Here is a 22361-nt window from a genome sequence, read left to right on the forward strand (position 1 = left end):
TTAAATACGTTTTCATTATTTTAAACACATTTTCTAAACAGTTACCTAAAAGGAGGCGGGAGAGAGGGTTGATGTAGCAATTGCATATTACTGAAATTTTCAAAGTCCCTAAGTTTATTTATCTAAACGAGTGGGAGATAGTCACAAAGGCACTCATGAAAATGCTACAGCCTATGTGAATTTGAAATGTTTTAAATAATAGCTTTTAAAAGAATTCAATTTATGTGCAGAACTGATTTTGGCATGAGTAAATAAGAGCGTTAAAAGCCTTTGCAACCGCATTCCTCAAGGACGGCTGGAAGAGACGGTGTTTTTATACAGGTGTACGGCGCGGCCTGTCCTGGGGTATCACCCCAGGGAGATTAATTCAAGACAAAGGACGCGTCCCGACCGATTTTAAACCGCAGAGATCCGCACGCAGATGTAAACGTATTTGCTGTTCTGCTACGTTCAGTTCTCATTCCTTTTGAAAAGGGCTTTGGTAGTAACGGGTTGCGTGCTTGGCAGCAGCGACCGATCATTTTCATGGCTGCATACGTTTGGGCAAAGCAAGGTGTGCGTTCTGGCGCGTGACGGCCAACATTTGCCGGGTTAACTGCTGGGAAAGCAACCGAATGCCGTAAAAAGCTGACCGCGAAGAAAGGACCGGCGAATTTCGTTGTGTGTGCTTTTTCTATAATTCCTGTGGGGCTCTTGGATGCAGTCATGAAGGGGGAAAGCGGCAGGGTGGTTGTTATGGCGTAGATTTCTAGAGGAGCGGCGCGGCAGCCCGGGCCGGCTGAGGGAAGGACGGCGCCGCACTTGCGCCCAACGTTTGACGCCCCGGGTCGGGCGGCGGACGGGGCGCCGCGCGCGCGGCGGGGGTAGCTCCCCTCAGGGTGCGCCGCGAGCGCCCTCGAAAGGGCGGGAAGAGCCGCGGGCGGCCGTTAGCGGGGCGGGGGGGGGGGGGGGGGCGCGCGCCAGCCCAGCTCGCGCCGCGGCCGTTGCACCGCCGCAGAGCCGTCACCACGGCAACCGCCCGCCGCCTGGCCGCGGGGCAGCCTGGGAGTCGTAGTCTCCGCCCCCGCCCGCTGCCTGCGGCGCGGCGGCCGCCGGAACTCGCATCCCCGTGAGGCGCCGCGGCGCTCGGCCCGCCCGCCCCCGCCGCGGCTGCCAACCCAAGCCGCTCCCCACAGGCGGTGGGGCCGCTCGGCGCTCGCCCACGCCCCGAGGGAGCGCCGTCCCTTCGCACCGCCGCCTGCCTCCGCCTCCGGTGCGCACGGGGAAGGGGCGGCCGTTGTCGGGTGGCGGGGGAGCCGCTGCTCCGGCCGAGCCTCCGCTGCCCCCCCCCCCCCCCCGCCTCGTCCCCCGACCCCACCGCGCTGAGGGGGGGACGCGCCTCCGCCCCTCGCCCCCGCCGGGGCTGCCGCCCCCCCGCCGGCGCCGTGCGGGGGGAGAGGGCAGCGCCCGGCCCTGAGGCGGCGGGGCCGGGGCCGCCCTCCGCGGGGGCCGCCCGCCCGCTCGCCCGCCCCGGCGGGGACGTTGCTCCGGCGGCGGGGCAGCGCCGGGCTGCCCGCGATAGGGACCGGGGGCCGTGGGGGGGTGATGCTCCTCTGGAGACTTGCTCTGGGTGTGATGCCAGGTTTTACTCTAAGGTTTGCCTCAAGCCTGGAGCGTAATTCACTGCGGGCGGGCTGCATCGCTTGCGGGTTATACTGCCCGTGTCCCGGGGAGTATCGCCGGCGCTGTAAGCGTTCCTGTCAGCCGGTATCAACACGCTGCCCTCCAGTTTGGGCAGGTAATGAATGTGAGGCGTGTTGTGTGGGGAAAGGGAAGGCGGTGAGCCTCGCCGTGGGCAGTTTATCCTTCCCTTCCCTCTGGCACCGTGCCCTAGCAATGAGTCTTGGGTTTTGCTCCTCTGATTTCAGCATTCTCTCCCCTGCGGTTGTGGCTGAGTTTCTGGAGGGTTGGGTTTGGTCTCTTGTGGAGTGACACTATAAAGTGGTGGATGTCTTATCACAAACAACATGCAGCAACCACGCCAGAGGGATAATGACAATACAAATCTTGCCTTAGAAAAAGCAGAAGACAAGCGAGGAAATGTGTTCCTTGGGAATATCGTTCCAAAGGATGAGAGTAAATAAAAACACAAGCCCCCCCCCCCCACTTGATGGCAAATTGGAGTGGTTTGTGACTGAAAAATGAGAACGTAAAAAATTGTTTTAATTACATAGTTGCTGCAGACTTCAAAAGGAGGAAGTTTGGGGTTGCTGGGGGATGAGGAAAAGCGGGGTGATGTTACCTAATTTATGCTGGATGTTGTATGGGAGCCCTCTTTGAATAGTATCTCATATGAAGGCTCAGAGCACTGGATCCTCCTGAAAAGGCGCAGAAGACCCTAGACCGCTCAGAACTGCCCGAGCACGGATCCAAACAATGCCCCCCCCCCCCCCATCACAGTAGTCCCTTTGCATTTTAAATACACGTGCATTCCGCAATTCAAAACCACGGCTTTTGTTTTTTCTCTCTTTCAGTTTTGACCCAAAGATAGCTATCTCGAGGAGCACCCGGGAAGCTTTTTGCAGGCAGCCGAGAAGGTGCAATACGGGAGATGCAGCAGGGAGCCTTTAGCAGGTGGCGGTGGTGGTGACGCACAGAAGTTACTTTGCCTTCGGAAAGAAAAAGCCCTGTCTGCTGCTTATGTAGGTGTGTTTTTGTGCTCTCCCTTCTCCCCCAAGAAGTTGCCTGGGTCGCGCAGCGGCGGGGAAGCGGCAGCTGCTCGTCCTGGGCAGCGGCAGCAGTAGCAGATTATGGTGGCAGCGCAGCGGTAAGAGCGGCGGCAGCAGCCCTGATCCGCGAATGTGTTTTCCATTTGAGATCGTCGCTGGAAAGGGCCACCTGAAGCTTCGGCAGCTGGGCAGGGACCGCTAACGTTTTCCAGGGGAAAACCCTGAAGGGGGAAGGAGTTAAGGGAAGGAGGGGCAGCGCCAGGTTTTGTGTGTGCTTGTGGGGAGAGGGGATTGGTTATCATGGCGGATCGGACAGCTCCTAGATGCCAGCTCCGTCTGGAGTGGGTTTACGGGTACAGGGGTCACCAGTGCCGCAACAACCTGTACTACACGGCGGGCAAAGAGGTGGTTTACTTCGTGGCCGGAGTCGGCGTGGTTTATAACACCAGAGAGCACAGCCAGAAATTCTTCCTCGGGCACAACGACGATATTATCAGGTAAGGGGGCTGACTGTTCTGGTGGTGGGGTGGGGTGGGGTTTAAAGGGAAGGGAGGAGAATGTAGGGCTGGCAGAAAACCCCCTCCTTGCGTCTTACGGCTCAGCCTGTACCTGTCGTTTTAAAGCAGCTCGGATTTGCTACCAGCAGTCTAGGGGAAAGCTGGGTTTCTAGATACTCTTTATTATTATTTTTTTGTAGCTAAGCTGCAAAATGTTGCTATAATAAGAGAGAAGGTAAGTTTTTATATTGCACTGCACCAAAAGCAAAGCACTTTGCTTCAGTACGGAAATGCACCGGGAAGAGCTCAGTGCAGCCGTGCTGCAAAATCGTGGATCCAGCACCTTAATCTTGCCAGTGCTGGGACCCTAGCTCACCGATTCTGATGTCTTACAGAAGGCAGGTGTAGCTCTCCTTACACTCAGCAAATCCCAGCACAAGAGTGCCATAAATCTGGCACATAGGTCAAACTATTTATATATATATATATATATATTTTTATATGTATAAATTTTATTTATTTATTTATTTATTTATTTTATATATATAAAAAATCTGGAAAATTTCACTCAAAATCAAGTTTAGCTGTTTGTACTCCAGCCAAAAAATCCCAAGCATGCTGGTGCAAGATGGCTACAGAAGCACAGGTCTTGCTCCTGGTCTGATCAAATTTTTTGTCTTTTTCTTTCAAATGTTGTCTGAGAAGGGGGTTTCATTGATGCTGTTCTCTTACAGAAATACTAATTTTACTGCACCTCACAAGATAACACATGTGGTTACAGAGTTCAAGGTAGCCTTTTAAAAAAATCTGTGAAAAATACAGAAATTTACATCAGTGAAATAGAAAATTAATGTTGTCTCTGCTACTTTACGACAGAACTCTGAACCTAGAATATCCTTATAAAGGATGTTGCATGGTAATGCCACTCCTCTGGGCACAGCTAACTGCTGCCTTCCCTTCCCACCTAATTCAGCATGAATGAAGCGTTTTCTTGACGATGTGAAACCAGAATAGTCCCAGGTGACTCATGGTGCAGTAGTACTGTGGAAGCATTTGCTGGAGTCAGAGTTTTGACGCTCGGTAGCAAAGTCACATAATTGTCATATAATCATTCTGGAGCCTTGTTTACGGAAAACCATCGGCTTTTCCCAGTCAGAGCTCTTGGCTGCTGTGTATCCTAGTAGCATTCTTCTCCTCCCCTTTATAATGCGTTAAAGCAGTAGCATTTCATGAAATATGGTGGTTGTGCATAAAAGTTGATTCTAGTTTCAAAGGTATTATCCGTTCCAAAAGGCTGTTTAAATAGATACTTGGCTGCTCAGGTCCTTCAGAGAAGAATGAGTATTTTAGATGCATCTGCACTATCATGAAATTAAAGTTTTCCTTGTTGTATGGACATAAATTTTGATCCTCTATGGTATATGAAGTGTAATCCATGTAGAGAGTTGTATATTTCTGAGCTTGTGTTTGAATTCTCATTAAATACTAGAAATACAATTTGTCAAGACACACCTACATATCTACATGTATCCACTGGTTTTTGGTCATATATATCCACTGGTTTTTGGTTGGGCAGTGATGCTTTGGTTCTCTCTCCTTTTTTCTTCTTTTTTTTTTTTTTTTTTTTTTTTTTAATATTCCATCAGCTGAGGAAAAAATGTCCTGGTTATTGTACTTGACAAAACCTCCCTCCCAAAACCAATTGTGTCGTACAGCTTCTGTGCCCTTTATTTTAAGCCATCTCATATTAGGAGACGGCTTTTGGCAGCGTCATGTTTAGGATGTACAACGGGAACAGAAAGAATACGAGTGTCTGGTATTTGTACTTCAACGCTGCCTGTGCCCGTTCTGCTCCTGAAAGAAAACTTGCAACCACCTCTTCAAATTAGCAGGTGTTTTGAGGGACTCGCTGCATGTCCCGCTCATGCTTTGGAAAGGTGACTTTTGTTTCTGATCTGCACCAAGATCAGAATCCTGTAGGGCGACTATAGTTTCAACGAAGGATGAAACATTGGGGTCCAGAAAGCACGAGCAGGACCCAAACAACAGTTAAGTTCAGCTTTTCGTGGCCAAGAAAAGTGGCTGCCACGTGGGGTTTAAGGAAGCAGAGAATCTCCAAAATGCTGCTAGAACAGTCCATTGTTTGCACCTGGTAACGGTTGCCTCCTTTGCTTTTGATGCACCCTGCGGTCCTTATTGAAGTAATATCCCCTCACTGTAAGGACTTTGAAGTAGATGGTTCCTTGTGTGGTTATCGCTGATATGGCTAATAAATGCAGGCATTTAAACTCTCACATTTTAGGCTTCGCAGCTGTCATCCGATTAAGATGAACGGGATGAATGTACTTACCCAATTTTTCCTGGTTTTGTTGGTATTTACTTGCTTGAGACCAGCTTCTAAACAGCAGTGCGTACATTTGCAGTCCAACAGGTTGTAATTTCTAAAGAGATTTGAAACGTGATTTAAAAAAATAAAACTTGCAGATTTTGGAAAATTCTGCAAAATCATTAAGACTGGAAGACCTTGAAGTGGGAAGATCTTCTGCTTCCGAGGATTGCCGTTAGCTCCTTCTGTGTTGAAAGGTTTCAGTGAATATTATTTTGTGGAAAAAAAATTGATGAACCCTTGAATCAGAAGGTTGAGAACCTGTGCGTTACCTTGAAGCGTTTATTAAAATCATGAAAGTGCATATTTGTCCTTGGTGAAAAGGTCACATGTTTAAAAGTGTACGTTTAATGGGTTTTCACAAGTTTAATAGTCCTGCCTCTTGCTTTGTATCAAGATAATGCAGTCGGACGTAATTCAGTTTGGGCAGAAGTAAACCAGACTGTATTGGATTAATGGAGAAACAACTTCTTTTTTTTCAGATTCATATTTGAAAAATAAGTTCTGTTTGTATAAAGAACTTAATATACTGCACTCAGCTAATACGGTAGATGTTCACAGTATGAACAAGTGAGCTCTGAAGTGTTTTGTTTTCTGTGCACAGCCACTACAAGGTGCTGTGCTTCCAAGCTCTTCCTACTTGTAAATTCATGATGAGATGAGGTCCTGAGCTCCTGATTTAACTTGGAAGTGAGCCCTGCTTTGTGGAGGGGTTGGACTGGGTAACCTCCAGAGCTCTCCTTCTTACCTAAAGCATTCTGTGATTCTTTTGTTACTTCCAGTCGTATAACGCGGTTCTTCTTGCATGTTATTTAGTTGTGGAATAGTTAATGCTATTGATTAACACGTACTGTTGTTATAAAAGAGGATCAACACGTGGTTGAAATGAATAGCATCGGTTCTGGTCTCTGAAGACCACTGATGCATTTTGTCTGGAGACTAAAAAGACATGCCATTTATGAAGTTTACTTTACAATCAAAGAGCATCAGATACACCCTATTCTTCTCCTTCCCTCTTTTTTGGGGGGGAAAGGAAAAAAAAAAAAGCAAGCTTTGATTGTTGAGTACAGCCTAGCAGCTCGGGGTGGCGAAAGTCAGAATACTCCTCCTTTCTCTGAGCTGCCAGCCCTACCGTTTGCCCTAAGGTCTGTCTTACAGACCATAAAGCAATCCTGAAGCACCTTGCACGGTAGCTCTACGTTTGATTGTTCTTAAAATGTGAGCTAGCTGAAGCATCATAGCTAATGTGTAATAGCTATGTGAAAGCACAGCTATTGCAACATTTTAATGTAGAAAGTGTCGTGTAGACGTGTTGCACACGTAACTTGTTTTCATTGAATTCAGTCATTTGTGCTTTGCAGGGTTAGGTTTCAGAAGCTATAATATTAACATATGGGGATTGTTTTCCTTCTTCAGGAATTTAAAAGTGGGGTTTTGCAGCAGCTCCTTGTAATGGCTGTAAGTCAATGTATTAATGAGACTCTTGCAATTCATGCAGCGTCACTGCCTTCAACAAAATTCGTGCAAGTGTAGGATTTATGTTTAGTATAACCACGTGCAAGACTGGATCATTAGTTTTGACAGTAATTGAACACTTTCAAAAGAACAGAAGGTTTCCTTACTTTTATATTGAGCATTACTTGTATAACAGCAAGCAATTAGATCACTCCTCTTTTTTCTCTTGATGAAATGTTGAATAGAGGCAGTCCTGTCCTATAATTTTTCTGCAGTTTATGCATGTGAAATCTGCGCTTTATGCACGTGAAAGCCAAAAAAGCTTGACATAGAAAACAGGAAAACAAAAACAAAAACAAAAACAAACAGTAGAGATACCTCTTATTATAATTGAAAATATAATTGATTTTATTTATTTTTACAGAATTCCTTTGTAAACAGAGGTTCCTAACCTTGAGAAATCTTTCCAATGGTGTAGTAATAAAGTTGTTATGTCTCCCCGTTCTTGTATTTCCAAGAATTTCTACAGAATTGAAGAGTCTTCCTGGATATGTCAACACTAACTGAGAGAACGCCTTTGACAGCATATCAAAGACTTCGCCTGCACTTTTTATGTACCCCAGTTCCCTGTGTTACTGGATATTTTGTAGTATTATGCATTTACAAAAACACATTTTCCATTCCATTTGCCTTCAAGCCAGTCATTTGTGAGGCAGAGTGCCACAAGAGACTGCTCCCTTCCGGAGGTCTCTCTGCAGTGTTTGCTGCCCGGGCATGGTACCCGGAAAGCCAGCCTGTTATCTATGGATGCCAAAGCATGTTGTTTATGTAAGGCTGCTTACAACGCAATAGTAATGTCGGATTTATCAGAATGTTGCTGTAAGTATGCAGGGGTGTGTGTTCCACTGTGCTGACAGATTGAGATTAAAAACGCGGATGTGCCAGTGGTGATGGGATTTACTGGGCTGCGAGAGTGACTGGAGGCCTGGTTTGTTCTTTAGAGTGATCGTTTCAGGAGCCAGGATGCATATTGGAACGTGACTGCGTGCTTTCTTGTCTTTCTGCAGTTGGGAAAAAAGAAATATGATGCTTGAAGCAATGTCCTATGTTGTTGACTGTAGTAAATGTTATTGGAATAAGTAAATTGATGGCAGAGGTAGGCAAATCAAAACCTCAGAGTTAAAATACCTAAATTGTACTTTAATATTTTTATTTAAAAATATGTATTAGAATAATATTTCTGTTTATAGGGTGGTGCTTATTTGAAGGGATCTAAAATACTTTAAATGCATGTTTAGGTGCCACCATTTGGATGGTAAGTGACAGCACTTGTTTGCTGTAGAATGATGTTCAAGTTACTGTGGTTGTTTCTTACACGAGTGCACGGAAGACTGCACAGTCTGGAGCTTGTGCTAAACCCTGGCTTCAGTCACAGAAGGTGCGCCTGCAGGTCTGCTGAAAGGTAGTGACCTAAAAGATAGCAAAGTACTAGTGAAGCCACCCGAGATGTTCAACAACAGAAATTCCAGACCTGTTTCTTATGCCAGTGCTGTGCAAGTTCCTATGCAAAGCTGTTAAAATTTGAAAGACGTGACTTTGGAACAGTTAGGGTGAAGCAGAATCTGAGATCCGTGTATACTAACGTGCTTTGGGAACTGTTCTGAGACAGTAGGTTGGTAAAGGAGTTTCATATAAAAGAAATTAATCCCCCCATAAAAACTCATCTAATCAGCTTATTGCTTCTTTTGCTTTCGATCTCAAAAAACCAGGGGAAAATGCCATTTATTTCATGAAGTTCTGGTGGCCACTCTTTTTGCTCTGCTTGATTGCTGTGCTGCTTTTAGATTTTAAGTCTTTACTGGGGCATGAGCTGCTATAAATATTTGTTTCTTAAATATCCATATTAATGCATCAGACATGTTGGAATATATATAGCATCTCATTGAACGGGATTTTAAAAATACATAGATCAGTTAAAAGTCTAGGGAGACTCAGTAGGCATTGGTAGCAATATGTCTATGAGAATGGCTGTCATTTAACCCCGGTATTTAAACAGAGCAGCCTGTATACATCCCAGTGATATGTCAGATATGTAAGATTTACTGCTTGTCCAGTCACAGCTCGCTTGCTTGTCTGGACAAGTGAAAAGGCGTTTATCATTAAAAATCACAAGTGGAGTTTTGAGCCTTTAAATCATCAGATTGATTTAACTCATTTTCAAAATGGAAAAGAAATAAACATGTCCAACAAACTAGGAAGCACTTGTATTCCTCTGGAGAAAATGTCTGGATCTTTATTATGTTTTCATCTTTTCACAGCTGAAAAAAAGACAGGTGTTTAAGTCTGTATCAGCTAGTATATTACATTTTTTAATTGGATTTGTGTGAAGCAACTCATTCTCACACAGAACTGAGTATCCAGCTTATTAAAAACCAAGGTTTTGGTAGGCATTAGTCTTATATTGGAATTTTGCAGTTAGAGATTTCTGTGTCACCTTATTTTACCTTTTTTTCCCCGCTGCTTACAGCATCTTAAATTTAAAAAAATTAGACTAAGCTTAATATTTTTTTTACATTTGCTCTGCAATAACTCTCTGCAACTCTTGTTTTATTTTATTTCAGTTTGATTTAAGATGACTAGGAATCATCAGGTAGTGGTGCATAATCGTTGTTTAACAGGATGAAAACCCATAGAAAATGCTTTGATATGAGTAACCCTAATTTCAAATTATCTTTTTAGCTAGAAAGATGGGGGGGAACTTATGAGACAGTTTTGTATTACCATTTTCTACTATAAAATTTCCTGCAAAAATATACAAATTCTAATTTTTACAGAAGTTTATAAACTGCATCTTGTAGGACAGAAGAGATCAGCCTGACTAAATGGATGTCAGATAGATTTATCTAGGCAATTTCCAGATACTTGTTTTCTTTCTTCTAAGTCTTGATTAGGTTTTTGCAGGAAGAATCACATCTTTCTTTTAACACTTAATGGAGAAATAATAGTGTGTATTTCAGCAATTAGTATTAAAAAGTCATACTTTTGCCCATGCTAACTTGTTCACAACCAGGTATCTCAAGAAAGAATTGTGTCTGATAGGGGCTGCAAATGTCCTTCCAGCGTTTTCACCACACCAACTGGCAAGGGAGGCTTTTCAGCTGAGGAGGTGTAAGCTGCTGTAGTCCGCGCTTCGGGCTTTTCCTCAAGGACACAAGGGCTGCGCTTCCTTTGGCGGAAATGGAAGAGGGAGTTTTTTGGTTTTGTACTGCAGTGCAGAACAAAGCTCCTCTGCTATAATGGCTGTTTGGGAGTAGAAACAGGGTTTTCAGTTTGGTGGATGTTACTATTTTAAAAAAAAAAAAAAAGTCTTGGCCGAGAAGGACCGGCAGCAATATTTGTAGCAATACTTCTGTTATATCTCTGTAGAAGGACAAACTGCTGGGACAGTTTTAGGTACCATAAATACTTCTAGGAAGTATCCTCAATGACTTTAGTATCAGGCTTAGGCCTAGTACCCATACACTTTCTGCAGCTCCAAGTGTTTGAAAGTTTCTCTGCAAAAGTAGGAGGAGTTTCGGGTCTTTTTAAAAGAGTATTCTGCTCACTTGCCTACTGCTCAGTTTTTTTTAAGGAACCTTGGTGAACAGCAAAAATGCCTACTTCTTTCTCCACTTACAGACTCTACTTTGGAATAGCAGCTTGTTTTTCATGAGATAACTAAATGTTCTTGGGGTAGAAATGTATCTGGAGTTTCTGTCTACCAGATGTGTTGAATTTAAATTCTGCTTTAGAGGTGGTATTTCTAGAAGGCTTGGAATGAGACCTCCAAAGCTTTAGGTAGGCCTGAACTTCAGGCCAAGTGTAGACCATGTGTTTATGTCTGCCTTGAAGACGGACAGGATGAACCAACCCAAGAGATCTCTAAAGGAAACATCATTCCAACCCTGCTGCATCTCCAGGGACAGTGACGCTGGACACACCCGGGGGAGAACATCACAGGGCTTTTGTCTGGGGTCATTGGTATTGCAGGGAAAGGGTTGTATGCATTCTGCAAAGATACTGGAAATAAAAGTTACTGGTTTAGTTTTCACATCATTTCTACCTTACATTCTGAACAACATCGTGCAAGTCGTTAAGAACAGCTTAATAATGATGTATTACTCAAACGAAACACAGGGGCATTGCTATTTGTGTGCCTTTGCGTAGCGGTGATGTTCCGGGTTGTATGTTTGCTTTTGCAGCCTCTTGGGTTTTTTGCACGTGCCAGACACGACTAACAGCATAGTGAATCAACTCAGCAGACAGAGGTGGACTTGCTGATTCCAAATTTTGACAAGTGTGTTGTCTTGCTGTACCCATTCAGATTTCAGGATTATTGCTGAGGTGTTCTGCATGTACTAATGTGGTTTTCGTACAAAATACATCACGTTTCTTTAAACAGTCTACCAGTATAATGAGCCTTGGTACACTGGATCTTATTGATGTAATTTCTGTTGCTGCTGGCGTTGAAGTCTTTCTTTTGTGACAGATGGATTGGAGTACACTGAAACTATGGTAATAAAATAGAATATGAAATAAACTATACTCTGAGAGAGATATAGCAACCCCTTTATTTTGGTTGCCTAACACTCGTTGTTACAAAAGATTTTACTGAATTTTTATCAGGAATTTTGAATGCTTTCATTATTTTTAGCAGACCTGAACGTTCAAGGATAATCCTACGTGAAAGTTGCTGACTAGTAATACAGTTTATATATAGTCATACTAATATCGATGCATCCACATCAAAATTGGGCGTGTATTTATGCAAAACGTCTGCTTCCTTATCCTCAGAAATTGTCTTCCATATGCAGAGATAAAATTTGCAAGCGTCATTTACTCTTATACCGTCTTTAGTAGTAACTTATTACTTACAAATATTAATTGCAAAATAAGGGTATTTATAACAGTTTCAGGCAAGATGAGCTGAACGTCTGAAGAATTCAGGATACAGTGTAATATTTCTCTCTTTTTTTGAGAGAGAGATGTTGTTTATTCTAGAAATGATTAAGTTAACTGTAGTAAAAAAAGACAAGCAATAAAATATACCTTCAGTCCATTACAGCTCTACTTGCAATTAAGGTTGGAGCATTTTTTCCTTCCACCCTGACTAGTCAGACCATACTTCCCTTCTTCTACGTATCTTAAGACATATTTAACAAAAGGTTAGTCACAGTCAGCTTCTGTCTGACCAGAAAACATATGTTAAATGTAAATTTCCTTAATTTTTTCTTTCATATCTCTAGTTTTTGAACATTATTCATAAGGTACCTAATGGAACTTTTGGCTTAGTTCTCCAAATGCTGGAATCTATGATTAGGTAAAAGTTGAGCTTTCTCTTTGGCCTTCTGTCTGGCAGAACATGAGAAAGGCGATTACGTATGTGTGACAAGTCACACTAACAGGACCAGCTCTTTGGCCCTGTTTACACTGCTGTTGAATGTGTACTAGTGTGGCTGAATTTAAACAAGATTTTAGCAGTAGGTCTATAGCAGATTCCCGACTCCTCTAGGATTCCAACATTACTTTCTCATCTGTTTAGAGATTATATATTATTTTAAACACCCATTGACATGCTGTTCAGTGAAACTCCTCTTTCTATTAGCAGCCGCAAAACAAGTTTGTAATGTGCAATTATGCTCCCGGTCCAAGGTCTTAGACACACACAGTGATTACTGCATATGGGCTGGCTCTACTACTTCAAGAGGTTTGCATTTCTTCCTAAATATGTGGCAACAGATGGAGGCCACAAATGTCTAAAAGGATATTATATTGAGTCTTTGGGAAAGCTGTCTTTTGTTGAAAGAGCTATTGTAAAACTTTTGCTTGTCGGGCTGAAAAAGTTTGTCCGGGTATATCTGGGAATTAGATATCACCAGCTCAGTTTGACAAGCTGCTTTGGGGATGGGCAGTTCTGTGCTGTATTCCTTATAAGCCTGCTTATAATGCAATCCCTCCTTCCCAAGAGGTAAATAATGCAAATGCCTTTTGCCAGAGAGCTCTCTTTGCTGTTTGGTTAAGTATCTGGAGGTGGCCTTACAGCAAATGTAGCTCTGTTTCCCTCATGTCGGTGCACCGGGCACCTTCACAGGTTGCAGTTAAGGCTGGCTACGTAAATTCTCTTCCAGCAGCTGTAGTCCTTTTCTGTGGCATGAGAACGTAATGGTGTGGTACAGGTGAGGATCTAACCCGGAATTACTAATATCAGAGTAATCTTGAAGGCATACTCTAGTTTCAGCCTGTAGTGGCTATTTTATGTCTTAATCCAGGAAACAGATTTTAAAGAATTGCACCTGAGCTACGGGGTTGCAGGAAAGAGCATCTTACAAATGGTACTTAAAGCAGGTAGCCCACTAAAATCACAAACAGGAGTGTTACTTGCTCTTTTAGATGCATGTTAGTTTAATGCAACACCATAGCTCTGGCAGGTAAGTATCATTAATTGGGTAAACTAGTAATAGTCCATTAAACATTTAAAAAAACCCCACACAACAGAGAACTTTATTACCTAGTAATAGGTACACGTATTCCTTAAGTGGTGTGTTTTCACAACACATTTCCCCAGGACTTGTTCAGGTAATGCTGTTTCAGGGAACCTGCTTGAATATAGCCGCCTGGAAGAAAGAGACGTGGATTGTGCACTGAAGTTTGACATAGACATGACATCTATTGTGGTGGAAAGGTTGCTCACCCAAAAGCTTGCTCAGAGCCTTCCTGGAGATTTTTAGAAGATTAAGATTATTGGACATGGGCTCAGGTTATGACAGTTCTTGCTCTTTGAGACTGGAAAAGATTTTTGGGTGTTTAATGTTGTTAAATAATGGTGTTAAAGAAATGGTCGCTATGCCTTTTTTTTTTTTTTTTTTTTTCATTTTTGCATGGCACTTTCTCTCTCTGTTACATTTCCCATGCTTCTTCATTTAATGAATTGTTTTCTATACCACATGTCATGCTATTCAGAATTTAAACAAAACTGGGGGGACATGCGACTTCTTTTGCATAAGGGACTCTTGCATATAGAATTCTGTATATAAATTACATCACAGGTCTCAAATGAAAATAACTATTTCAAATTAATTTCAAATGAAAATTTGGCATTTCATATTGTGACAGAAAATTTTAACAAAGAATCAGTTTAAATCAGGAGAGAGAATTGTCTTTATTTCCCTTCTATTAAGTGGAGGGAGAACAGCTTTTTTGGAAATCTGCTCGTCTGTGTTAGGCTCATCTCTCTTCACCCACTTGAGAGGAGCCTCCTTCTCCCTGCCAAAGAGAAGCCAGGAGATGGTAGGGCTTGCAGACTGAAGCTGAACTTTATGAACATTGCTGGAGTCTGATGTTAGCCACAAGAGCTTTGGGGTTCCTCCTTTCTTCTTTGTATGTACAGTAAAAAGTATTGCAATGATAGCTTAAGAAATGAGTCATGGTGTTGCCTGAGTAGGCTGAATTTCTTTGGGAGCAAATGGGGGGGAAAAAGCCGTCTGTATGATGTATTGTTTGAGATATGACCACTATATAAGGGACCTTGGGGTAAATAGAAAACGGGCTAGGAGCACTAAAGAGGATAGTTAAGATTATTAAGTAATGAAGTGGCTGTCAAGCAGTTTGTATCCATTTCCTATGCATCAACGTGTAAACTTTACCTCTGGGTATTGTTAAATTGGCCTAATCGCCAATAAATAGGCACTGATAGCCTACTGTATTCATAAAAAGTTTTGATGATTAGGGTGAAGAACAACAAAGTGATTTTGGAGTAAGGCTTATGTGTTAGCCATAATTAGTTCCTCTATTTTGTTGCGTTCTGAACAGCACACTGATCCCATGACTTTTTCTGAATTGAAGAAATACAACTATTGCTTTGTTCCAAGTGAAACTTGCTTAATTTACCCGATAACAAAATTTTTGCTGGTGCATTGTTAGCAGTTCAGAAGAGTTCTTTTATGAAGCAGCTGTGCAGGTGCTAAATATTTTGAACTGGAAACTTAAAAGCAAGCTGCTTGTAGGTCTTACTGCAGATCTGTGTAAATAGGTTTGATATTTACAATTTTGGTCTTCTAAATGTTAACTTCTCGTTTTGTCTTGGTGTGAGGTCGGTGCAGTCAAGACAGTGACAGTGAAAGCTGATGTTTGTGAAAGAGGCAGTAGCTGCAAGGTATGTTCCAGAGTAGACCTCTTCTGGTAATAGAGGTCTGGAAAAGCTGATTTGGCTGTAATTGCCACATTTGAAAAGATATTCTTCTGTAACTTGAGACTAGTCAGGATGGCTAGTGTATAAGGTGCGTGCATTTATTATTGGTGGTGGTAAATCATTACTTTGAATCCAGCCAAAAGCGTGAAAGCTTTTATATTTCTGCTATGAAATGTATTTTGAGGAATAGATGAAAAAAGATAGTATAGTTTAATCCACACTGTATAACTATAGCCACTGAATGTAGATAACTAGATTAATCCATGCAATTATCCTCTACAGCCCTACACAGTGGATCGGTGAAGGTACTTTATTCCTTGCTAAAGTAGATTTCAGTAGGGCTTTAAAACTTACATACACCTTTCTAAACTAAGGATAGTAATCCTAAATTCGTTTGGCTAATTGTTTTTTTTTTTTTTTAATTACCATACATGCTAATATTTCTGGTTGAGTGAAATTATTAATTCACAAATAGAACTAAGATGAGAAAATGTTCAGGGACCTCCATCATAAATCCCTGTAAAGTGAAGGACAAAATTAGAAGATAGTAATAAAGCATGTGCGCACACACACACAAAGAGTAAATATTGTTTTAAGAAAAACTGAGGTGTTAAAGAATTTTGATATGATGAACTCCAGATACTGACATTTTAATTAAGATTGCATTTAATTAAATCCCTCAAATTCTCTCTAAAGGTAGAATGGGATCAAAACATAATGGGTTTTATTTTTTGCTGTGAGCAAAATGCATTGGGCTGTGTCTGTAATTTTACCCAGCCAACTAAAAGGGAGATTTTAATTTTTGGACGGAGGATAGAGGCACTGAATTATCACAGTTGCATTCTATGTAATTGAGCAGCAAATTTACATCCCTGTTCACTTCATATCACAAATTTATATCACTAGTATACAGGTTTTGGACTCTTCTGATATTCCTATAGCTGATAGGTTGCGAGCTACTTAGCTGCTCTTGTACAGTGCTGCTTTCTTTAGTGATATTTTAGCTGATGATGAACTATTAACGAAATCACTTTCAGTACTAAAACGTGTCTCTTATGGCTAATGTCCTAGTCTGTATGGCAGCCTAAAATTACTTACTGCCTTTTAAAAATTATTCATTTATCCTTTTAAATGATCCTGATATCCTTTTTAAAATTACCTTTCATAAATTCAAGTCCTCCCTGGCAGAACACTAGTAGTTTTATCAAAAAAGCAATTTTATAAATCATTACTTTTCATTCATTAAGAAAATAGATATGAAGTAATTTCTTCCTTTGAAATAGAACTTGGCGAAGAGCTTAGAGTTTTGAGGGGTTTGCATTTTTTGTTTGTTTTTGTTTTCATATTTACTTTTCTCTGGCTTCTATCAAATTTTCAGATTTATAAACTTTATTGTTTTTCTCCTTGTAAGGAGATTAATTTATTGGAGAGAGAAATAAAATACAGTATGAAAGAATACGATATGATTTTAGTTTTGTTTGCTGAGTGAGTGGAGTGCATACTACTAGCTGTGCCAATGGAGGTCTCATACTGATTTTTGGCTGCTCACCTCCAAGGCATCGCTGCTGCGTGCCAGAGCTAGGAAGGAGGCAAGAAGGAGTTGCTATAAGCAGCCAGCACTATCGTTATAGTCGAATCTATGGCAAATAATTCCTCTCTTCACGTAGCAAGAAAATACAGAAGTTGATAAATGCTGGTACTCTCTGAAGGCTCTTAGCAGAATATGCCCTGTTGTTTTGTTGTCTGCTCTGTAGATGTGGAGAAGAATTCTAGAATAATAAATCTTCAAAAGCACACCTGGCAAAAGCCTACAGTTTTCAACTCTTGCGCCGAACTAGTTATGTCAGTGTATATTTTAACAATTTGTATTGCAGTATAGATTAATGAATTACCAGAGGAATTATAAATATCAGGCACTGTACAGAAAAATCTATGGCTCGCATTAACAATAGATGCTAGGAATGGGATAAGTTTTTGGAGAGCTTGTCCATTGTATTTTTTAGCTTAGGTTTATACTGAAGAATTAGGTATGATACGTTTTTTTGTAATGGGTGTCTAGCATGGATGCAGTTTCATTCGCAAAATTCTTTCATGGAGAGAGGATATTTTGCTCAGGAAACCTACAAGAGAATAGAAGAGCAAGTGGGTATCTGAACTGTATACAAGCACACATGAGAGCTTCTTTAAAAGCTTGTATTTTTTTAAAGCTCTGAAACTAATTAATGTCTTAAATCAGTAAAGCAGAGGCCTGTTTCTTTATGGCCCTGCACACAATTAAGTCCATTGCTGTTTCACGCTCCTGGCTGTCTGCCATCATATGGTTAAATCTGGAAGCCTGCTAAACCAAACTGGACGCAGTTGATGATTAGCTCATTTTACTGAAACAGCACTCCCCTAATCTTAAATGGGGTTTATGCTCAAATATTCTCTTCAGTTTTAGCCTCCAAGTATCATATGAGCTATTAGCAAAACCCGCTTTCTCTGCGTAAGGGGAGAGTGTAATGCTCTGTCTACTGAGGCAAAAGCAAATAGAGAAGATGATATGAAGAGGAAGGTAGATTTTGTTCTTCAGACGAACCTGCCGGTTGTGGTATGAAGCCTGCTTTCTCTCCTACTGTGATGTAGAAGGCAAAAAAACCTGTAACATCCGTGACACCATAAGAGAGAGAAAAAACAGAGCATTAGAAAATGACAAGCAGTAAAACAGATTATAACTGCTTGGAAAGACGTGCTGCCAGGCAGTTGCATAATTGCATGAAACTTCAGTCTCCGCCGCGGTACTGAACTGAAAATACAGCAAAAAGGGCTCCGATGAGACCTGCTCTCTCAGATTTCACAGAAAGCAGAACTCCGCGTTCAGAATCTCTGTTTTGAATAGTTTGCTAAGAAATCAAGAGAAAAAGAGAAAGAATAATAGGCAAGGGAATGAGTCATAGTGCTTACATAAAAACATAAAAAGTCATAATGCCATGTTTGTTTATATAACCCCTAGTATTAGTCTCACACACACACAAAAGTTTAAAAGCCATTCTTTGGATAACTGTAATCTCTCTCAAATACAGCATTTCCTGGATTTTGGTAGTGTAATAACTTCACAACAACTGCTCTTTCATATTTGTATCTGTGCCTGGCTGCACATCCAATAAAACACAGGTAAAATTAATAGCTGTGTGGAAGATTAGTAACTGTATATTGCATAAAGAGATACATGTGTTTTGAATAATAGAAGGGGTCCTATATTATGACGGTGCTTAGTGCAGCCAGTTCTACTGAAGAAAAAATAAGCTGAAGCGGTTTGTGAATGTCTCTTCAAAATATCTGATCAGTCATTCACCAGAACATGAAGATTAACGAACATTTCCAGGGACACTCTGGTTCCTCAGCACCTTCGTACTGAAAGTTTTATCTACTGTTGCTTATGTAAAATGTTAATTTAATTACATGGCATTACTTTTTATTTGAAACTTACTGCATTTACTTTTTACAACAATTCCTTTTTAAGCAACGATAAAGCAACCTAGTCAACGTTGCGTAACTCAAGATAAGTTCATATCAAGTCAGATTGTGCACGTAGCCTGTGGGCCTTGAACAGTGTGTCAAGTATTTACGTAGTTTCTTTCAGTTATCTAGCTTAGGTGTTACTTGAGAAACTAAAGTCAAGAGCCTAAGTTAATTCAGTTGTCAAAGACGAACTGTTTCTAGGCAGGCAATTCAAACCTCTTCTAAGCTGATTGCCTAAAATAACCTTAAGTGGAGGTACTGAAAGATCCCTTCATACAATTTTTCCAACTCTCCATTTTGTAGCCAGCAGAGAAGGGAATTTACCTGATTCAAAGAACATGCTGCGTTTCCAAACCCCATCTTCATTCTTTGCTATTTCTCTTATCGTTCTGTAGAGTTACCACAGACATAATGTGCTTTTCAGCTCTGTCGTGATGGCTCTGTGGGCACTACCTTATGTGCTAACATATGAATTGCTCTGTTAACACAGATGAGTCATTTAAAAAGTTTGGAAGTAAATTAATCTTCAATGTCTAAAATTTCTAGAAAATACTTGGATTTCCAGGGCTTATTTGTATGCTATGATTAATTATGGCATGACGTTAAGAGAACTAAGATGTACATCTCTAAGTGTAAAATACTAACATGACAAATGTAAAAATCTTTACACTTTTCTGAAATCTTTACAATTTACTAATGTGACTCTGCTGAAACTTTTTATACAAATTTCTGTGAGTCAGTGGACATTGAACCTAGCTCTGAATTGCATGATTTTGATATTGATGATGAAGCTTTTCTCTTTTAAAACACCAGCATGAGATGTCACTCAAATTAGACTGTGTCAGTGATGAACATAACAATTGTGAGAGATGCTAGGAGTCCTGGTGTACGTAAAGACTTCTGTTTTAACTGTCTATATGTTATATAGCTCTTTATGTGTTTGCTAGCAATGACAGCACTGACTCGATCTGCATGTGACCTCCGCTGATCTTGGAGTAGACTGGTGAGGCTGAGTGCCAAACAAGCGTAAGAGACTCAGAGTTGTATACATCGACGTACTAGGGTTTGGGTGAGAAAGAGAGATTCACGTTCCCAAATCTGGTGAATACGTGCGTGTGACTAGTCACGTGAGGAAATCTTAGAGCTACACAGAAGATGGGCGACAGCTATTTATTTTTGTAAATGCCTATCTTAAGAATATTTTACATCTGATTAGATAGTATTTTCCTCTGAGAGTTGGCATAATGTGAGATATAATACGATTTTTTCTGTGAGAGAGCTGAGAGCAGTGTCCATTTATCTGAGCAAGGAATATTTTGGCATTTGTGTCTACATCAGTGTAATTTTACAATTCTATTCTGGTTAGCTGTTAGACCTGGTGATGGGTCATAAGATAATTTTAAATTAGGAATAAACATGGTATTTTGTTTTTCAACAGAGGACAGATTAAATCAAGTATGAATACACTGCTGTTAAATAAGACAGCTCTTCAGAATGCGCTGTTTCTCGCTGTATTAAATAGTTACTTGGTGGAATTATTCTGAATGTGCTCTGTACGGAGTGTATTGCATTTCACGTTTTCCCTGTGGTATCCGCTATTTTTCATTTTGAATCTGCGGGACTCCCTACTGCCTAGAGGTAAATGTTCTTTTACCTTGTCATTTAGTTTGGTATGAAGTACTTTATACATGATGACAGTTAAGTGCACTGCACAAATTTTTTTTCTGCCGTCTTCCTCCCTATCGGATATAACTATTTAGTCAGCCTAACCCCCTTGAAACTGAGCATTTTCTGCAGCTGTCACAGGTTACTACCAGTTGAGCTATAGTTTCTGTGTACTGATCCACCTCAGTCTTTTGTCAGGATTGTGTTCTGGTTTTTTAGTATTTTTTTAATACACACACACACACATATATATAGTGTGTATATATATATAAAGTGTGTGTATATATATAAATTATATAATTATGTAGAATTACATAATGTATAAATATATAAAATATAATAGATGTATTTGGCTTTCAAATGAATTGTTGACTAAACATTTTACATAAATGTTCAATATTAAAAAAAGCCCCATGCCTCTATTCCATGTTACAGCATCTTGTGTGCTTTGGATTTATGGCCAATTGAGCTGATCACAGCCACAGTCTATGCAGTTGTGAGTTATCCCTAGACAAACAGGAATATGTCTCTCCCAGTAAGATGTGTGTTCATACAGCAACACATTTGGGAATGAGCCTTCCCTCAGCTTTCCAAAAAGTCCATTTCACCATAATTTCAGATCAATAGTATTAGAACTCGTCAGTAAAATTATGCTGATTGTGGCCACCCCTGGATTACTCCTTTAACTTCTGGACACTTTCTCTTCTGTTGCGGTGATAGTAGTGACGAGTGATGCTGTCCTTCATTCAGTTTATGAATGTCCTGGACTACACCCGAAATTGCTAAGCAGTTGGAACTAAATAGAGATGCTCAGTACCGGCAAACCTGAGAGTTTTCTGAGTTGTGACAGAATTTTAGGCTCCTGGGAAACATTACCAGTAAAAAAATAAGCTCTTGGATTGTGATGGGAGGGGCTTTTTTGGCACTGGTGTGTGATATAAATTAAAAAAAAAAAAAAAGTGATAGTCACCAAAAAAAAGTGATAGTCACAACCATGATTTGTTCTTTGTGGTTTGGTCTACTGGCTTTATAACAACATGTCCAAATCCACAAACAGAAGAGCTTTGCTATATTTCAACATAAATTTAAGGCGTGAGCATAAGACCTTACAGTCTGCTCAGAAGATGATGGAGATTTCTAGCTCCTGTTTCTTTCTGAAGACAGATCATGGCATTTCAGATGTCATTTCCAGTTATCTTCTATACTGATTGTTCCTGTGAGAATGTTAGCATACCCCTTCCAACATGTTATACTGCAGTTGTTCCTCGGGCTCCCTTGAGTCAGTTAGCTACAACGAGTTTCTCGTTACCTTTGGCATCCGCCGACCCAAATGGAATAGCTTTGATGGAACTAAAAACAAAGTACGTTTGTCTCGCTCCTATTTTGGTCTTGGATTGCTCACCGATGTGGGACTTCCCGGGCTCAATTGTTCATATGATGTGCCAACATATTTTACCTGTCTTATTTTGAAAGCTTTAGCATATGTCTTTGATCAGCTGTTTCAGAAACCAGTAAAAAACCCCTGAGGTATTTAGTTCATAGAAAAAGCTGGCAGCATATCATAAGTTTTGAGCATCATTTTGTTGTTAGACATTTAATCTTTGTTTTTCTTAATTAGAATCTTCATTTATATTTTAAAGTATACTTCTCTTGATTTAATAATTTTTCCTTTTTTTCTCAAATTTATTATACTTCTTACATTGTTGTAAAAAGAAAGCTCAGCTGACACAGAATAAAAACGAGCTTCTGGCTGGCCCTTAGGGAGATGACTTTGTAGTTATCAATCAAACTCCCATGCAGCTGCAACAATCTGCTGTGACTGATGACCCCCAGTCACCTCCCTAAAGGCTGGCTAAAGGTCTCTCTTCTCTAACTCGGAGACATTCTTTGACTAATATGTGGAAAGTTTCCTTGCCGCCTTA

At 40.9% G+C, this 22361-nt stretch overlaps 1 protein-coding gene across 3 annotated transcripts in view; it reads left to right on the forward strand.

The window, feature by feature from the left end:
* Nucleotides 1-3008: 3008 nt before the first annotated feature.
* Nucleotides 3009-22361, forward strand: part of EML6 (EMAP like 6) — a gene marked incomplete at both ends in the record, with an annotated part of 118890 nt that continues 99537 nt past the window's right edge. For all 3 annotated transcript variants that reach the window (XM_082305416.1, XM_082305415.1, XM_082305417.1), the window contains one exon: nucleotides 3009-3205. In XM_082305416.1, the coding sequence (XP_082161542.1) occupies nucleotides 3009-3205 (197 nt within the window). The remainder of the gene's footprint in view (nucleotides 3206-22361) is intronic.

The sequence above is a fragment of the Platalea leucorodia genome, assembly GCF_965183815.1.
Source record: "Platalea leucorodia genome assembly, chromosome: 3".
Classification (NCBI taxonomy): domain Eukaryota; kingdom Metazoa; phylum Chordata; class Aves; order Pelecaniformes; family Threskiornithidae; genus Platalea; species Platalea leucorodia.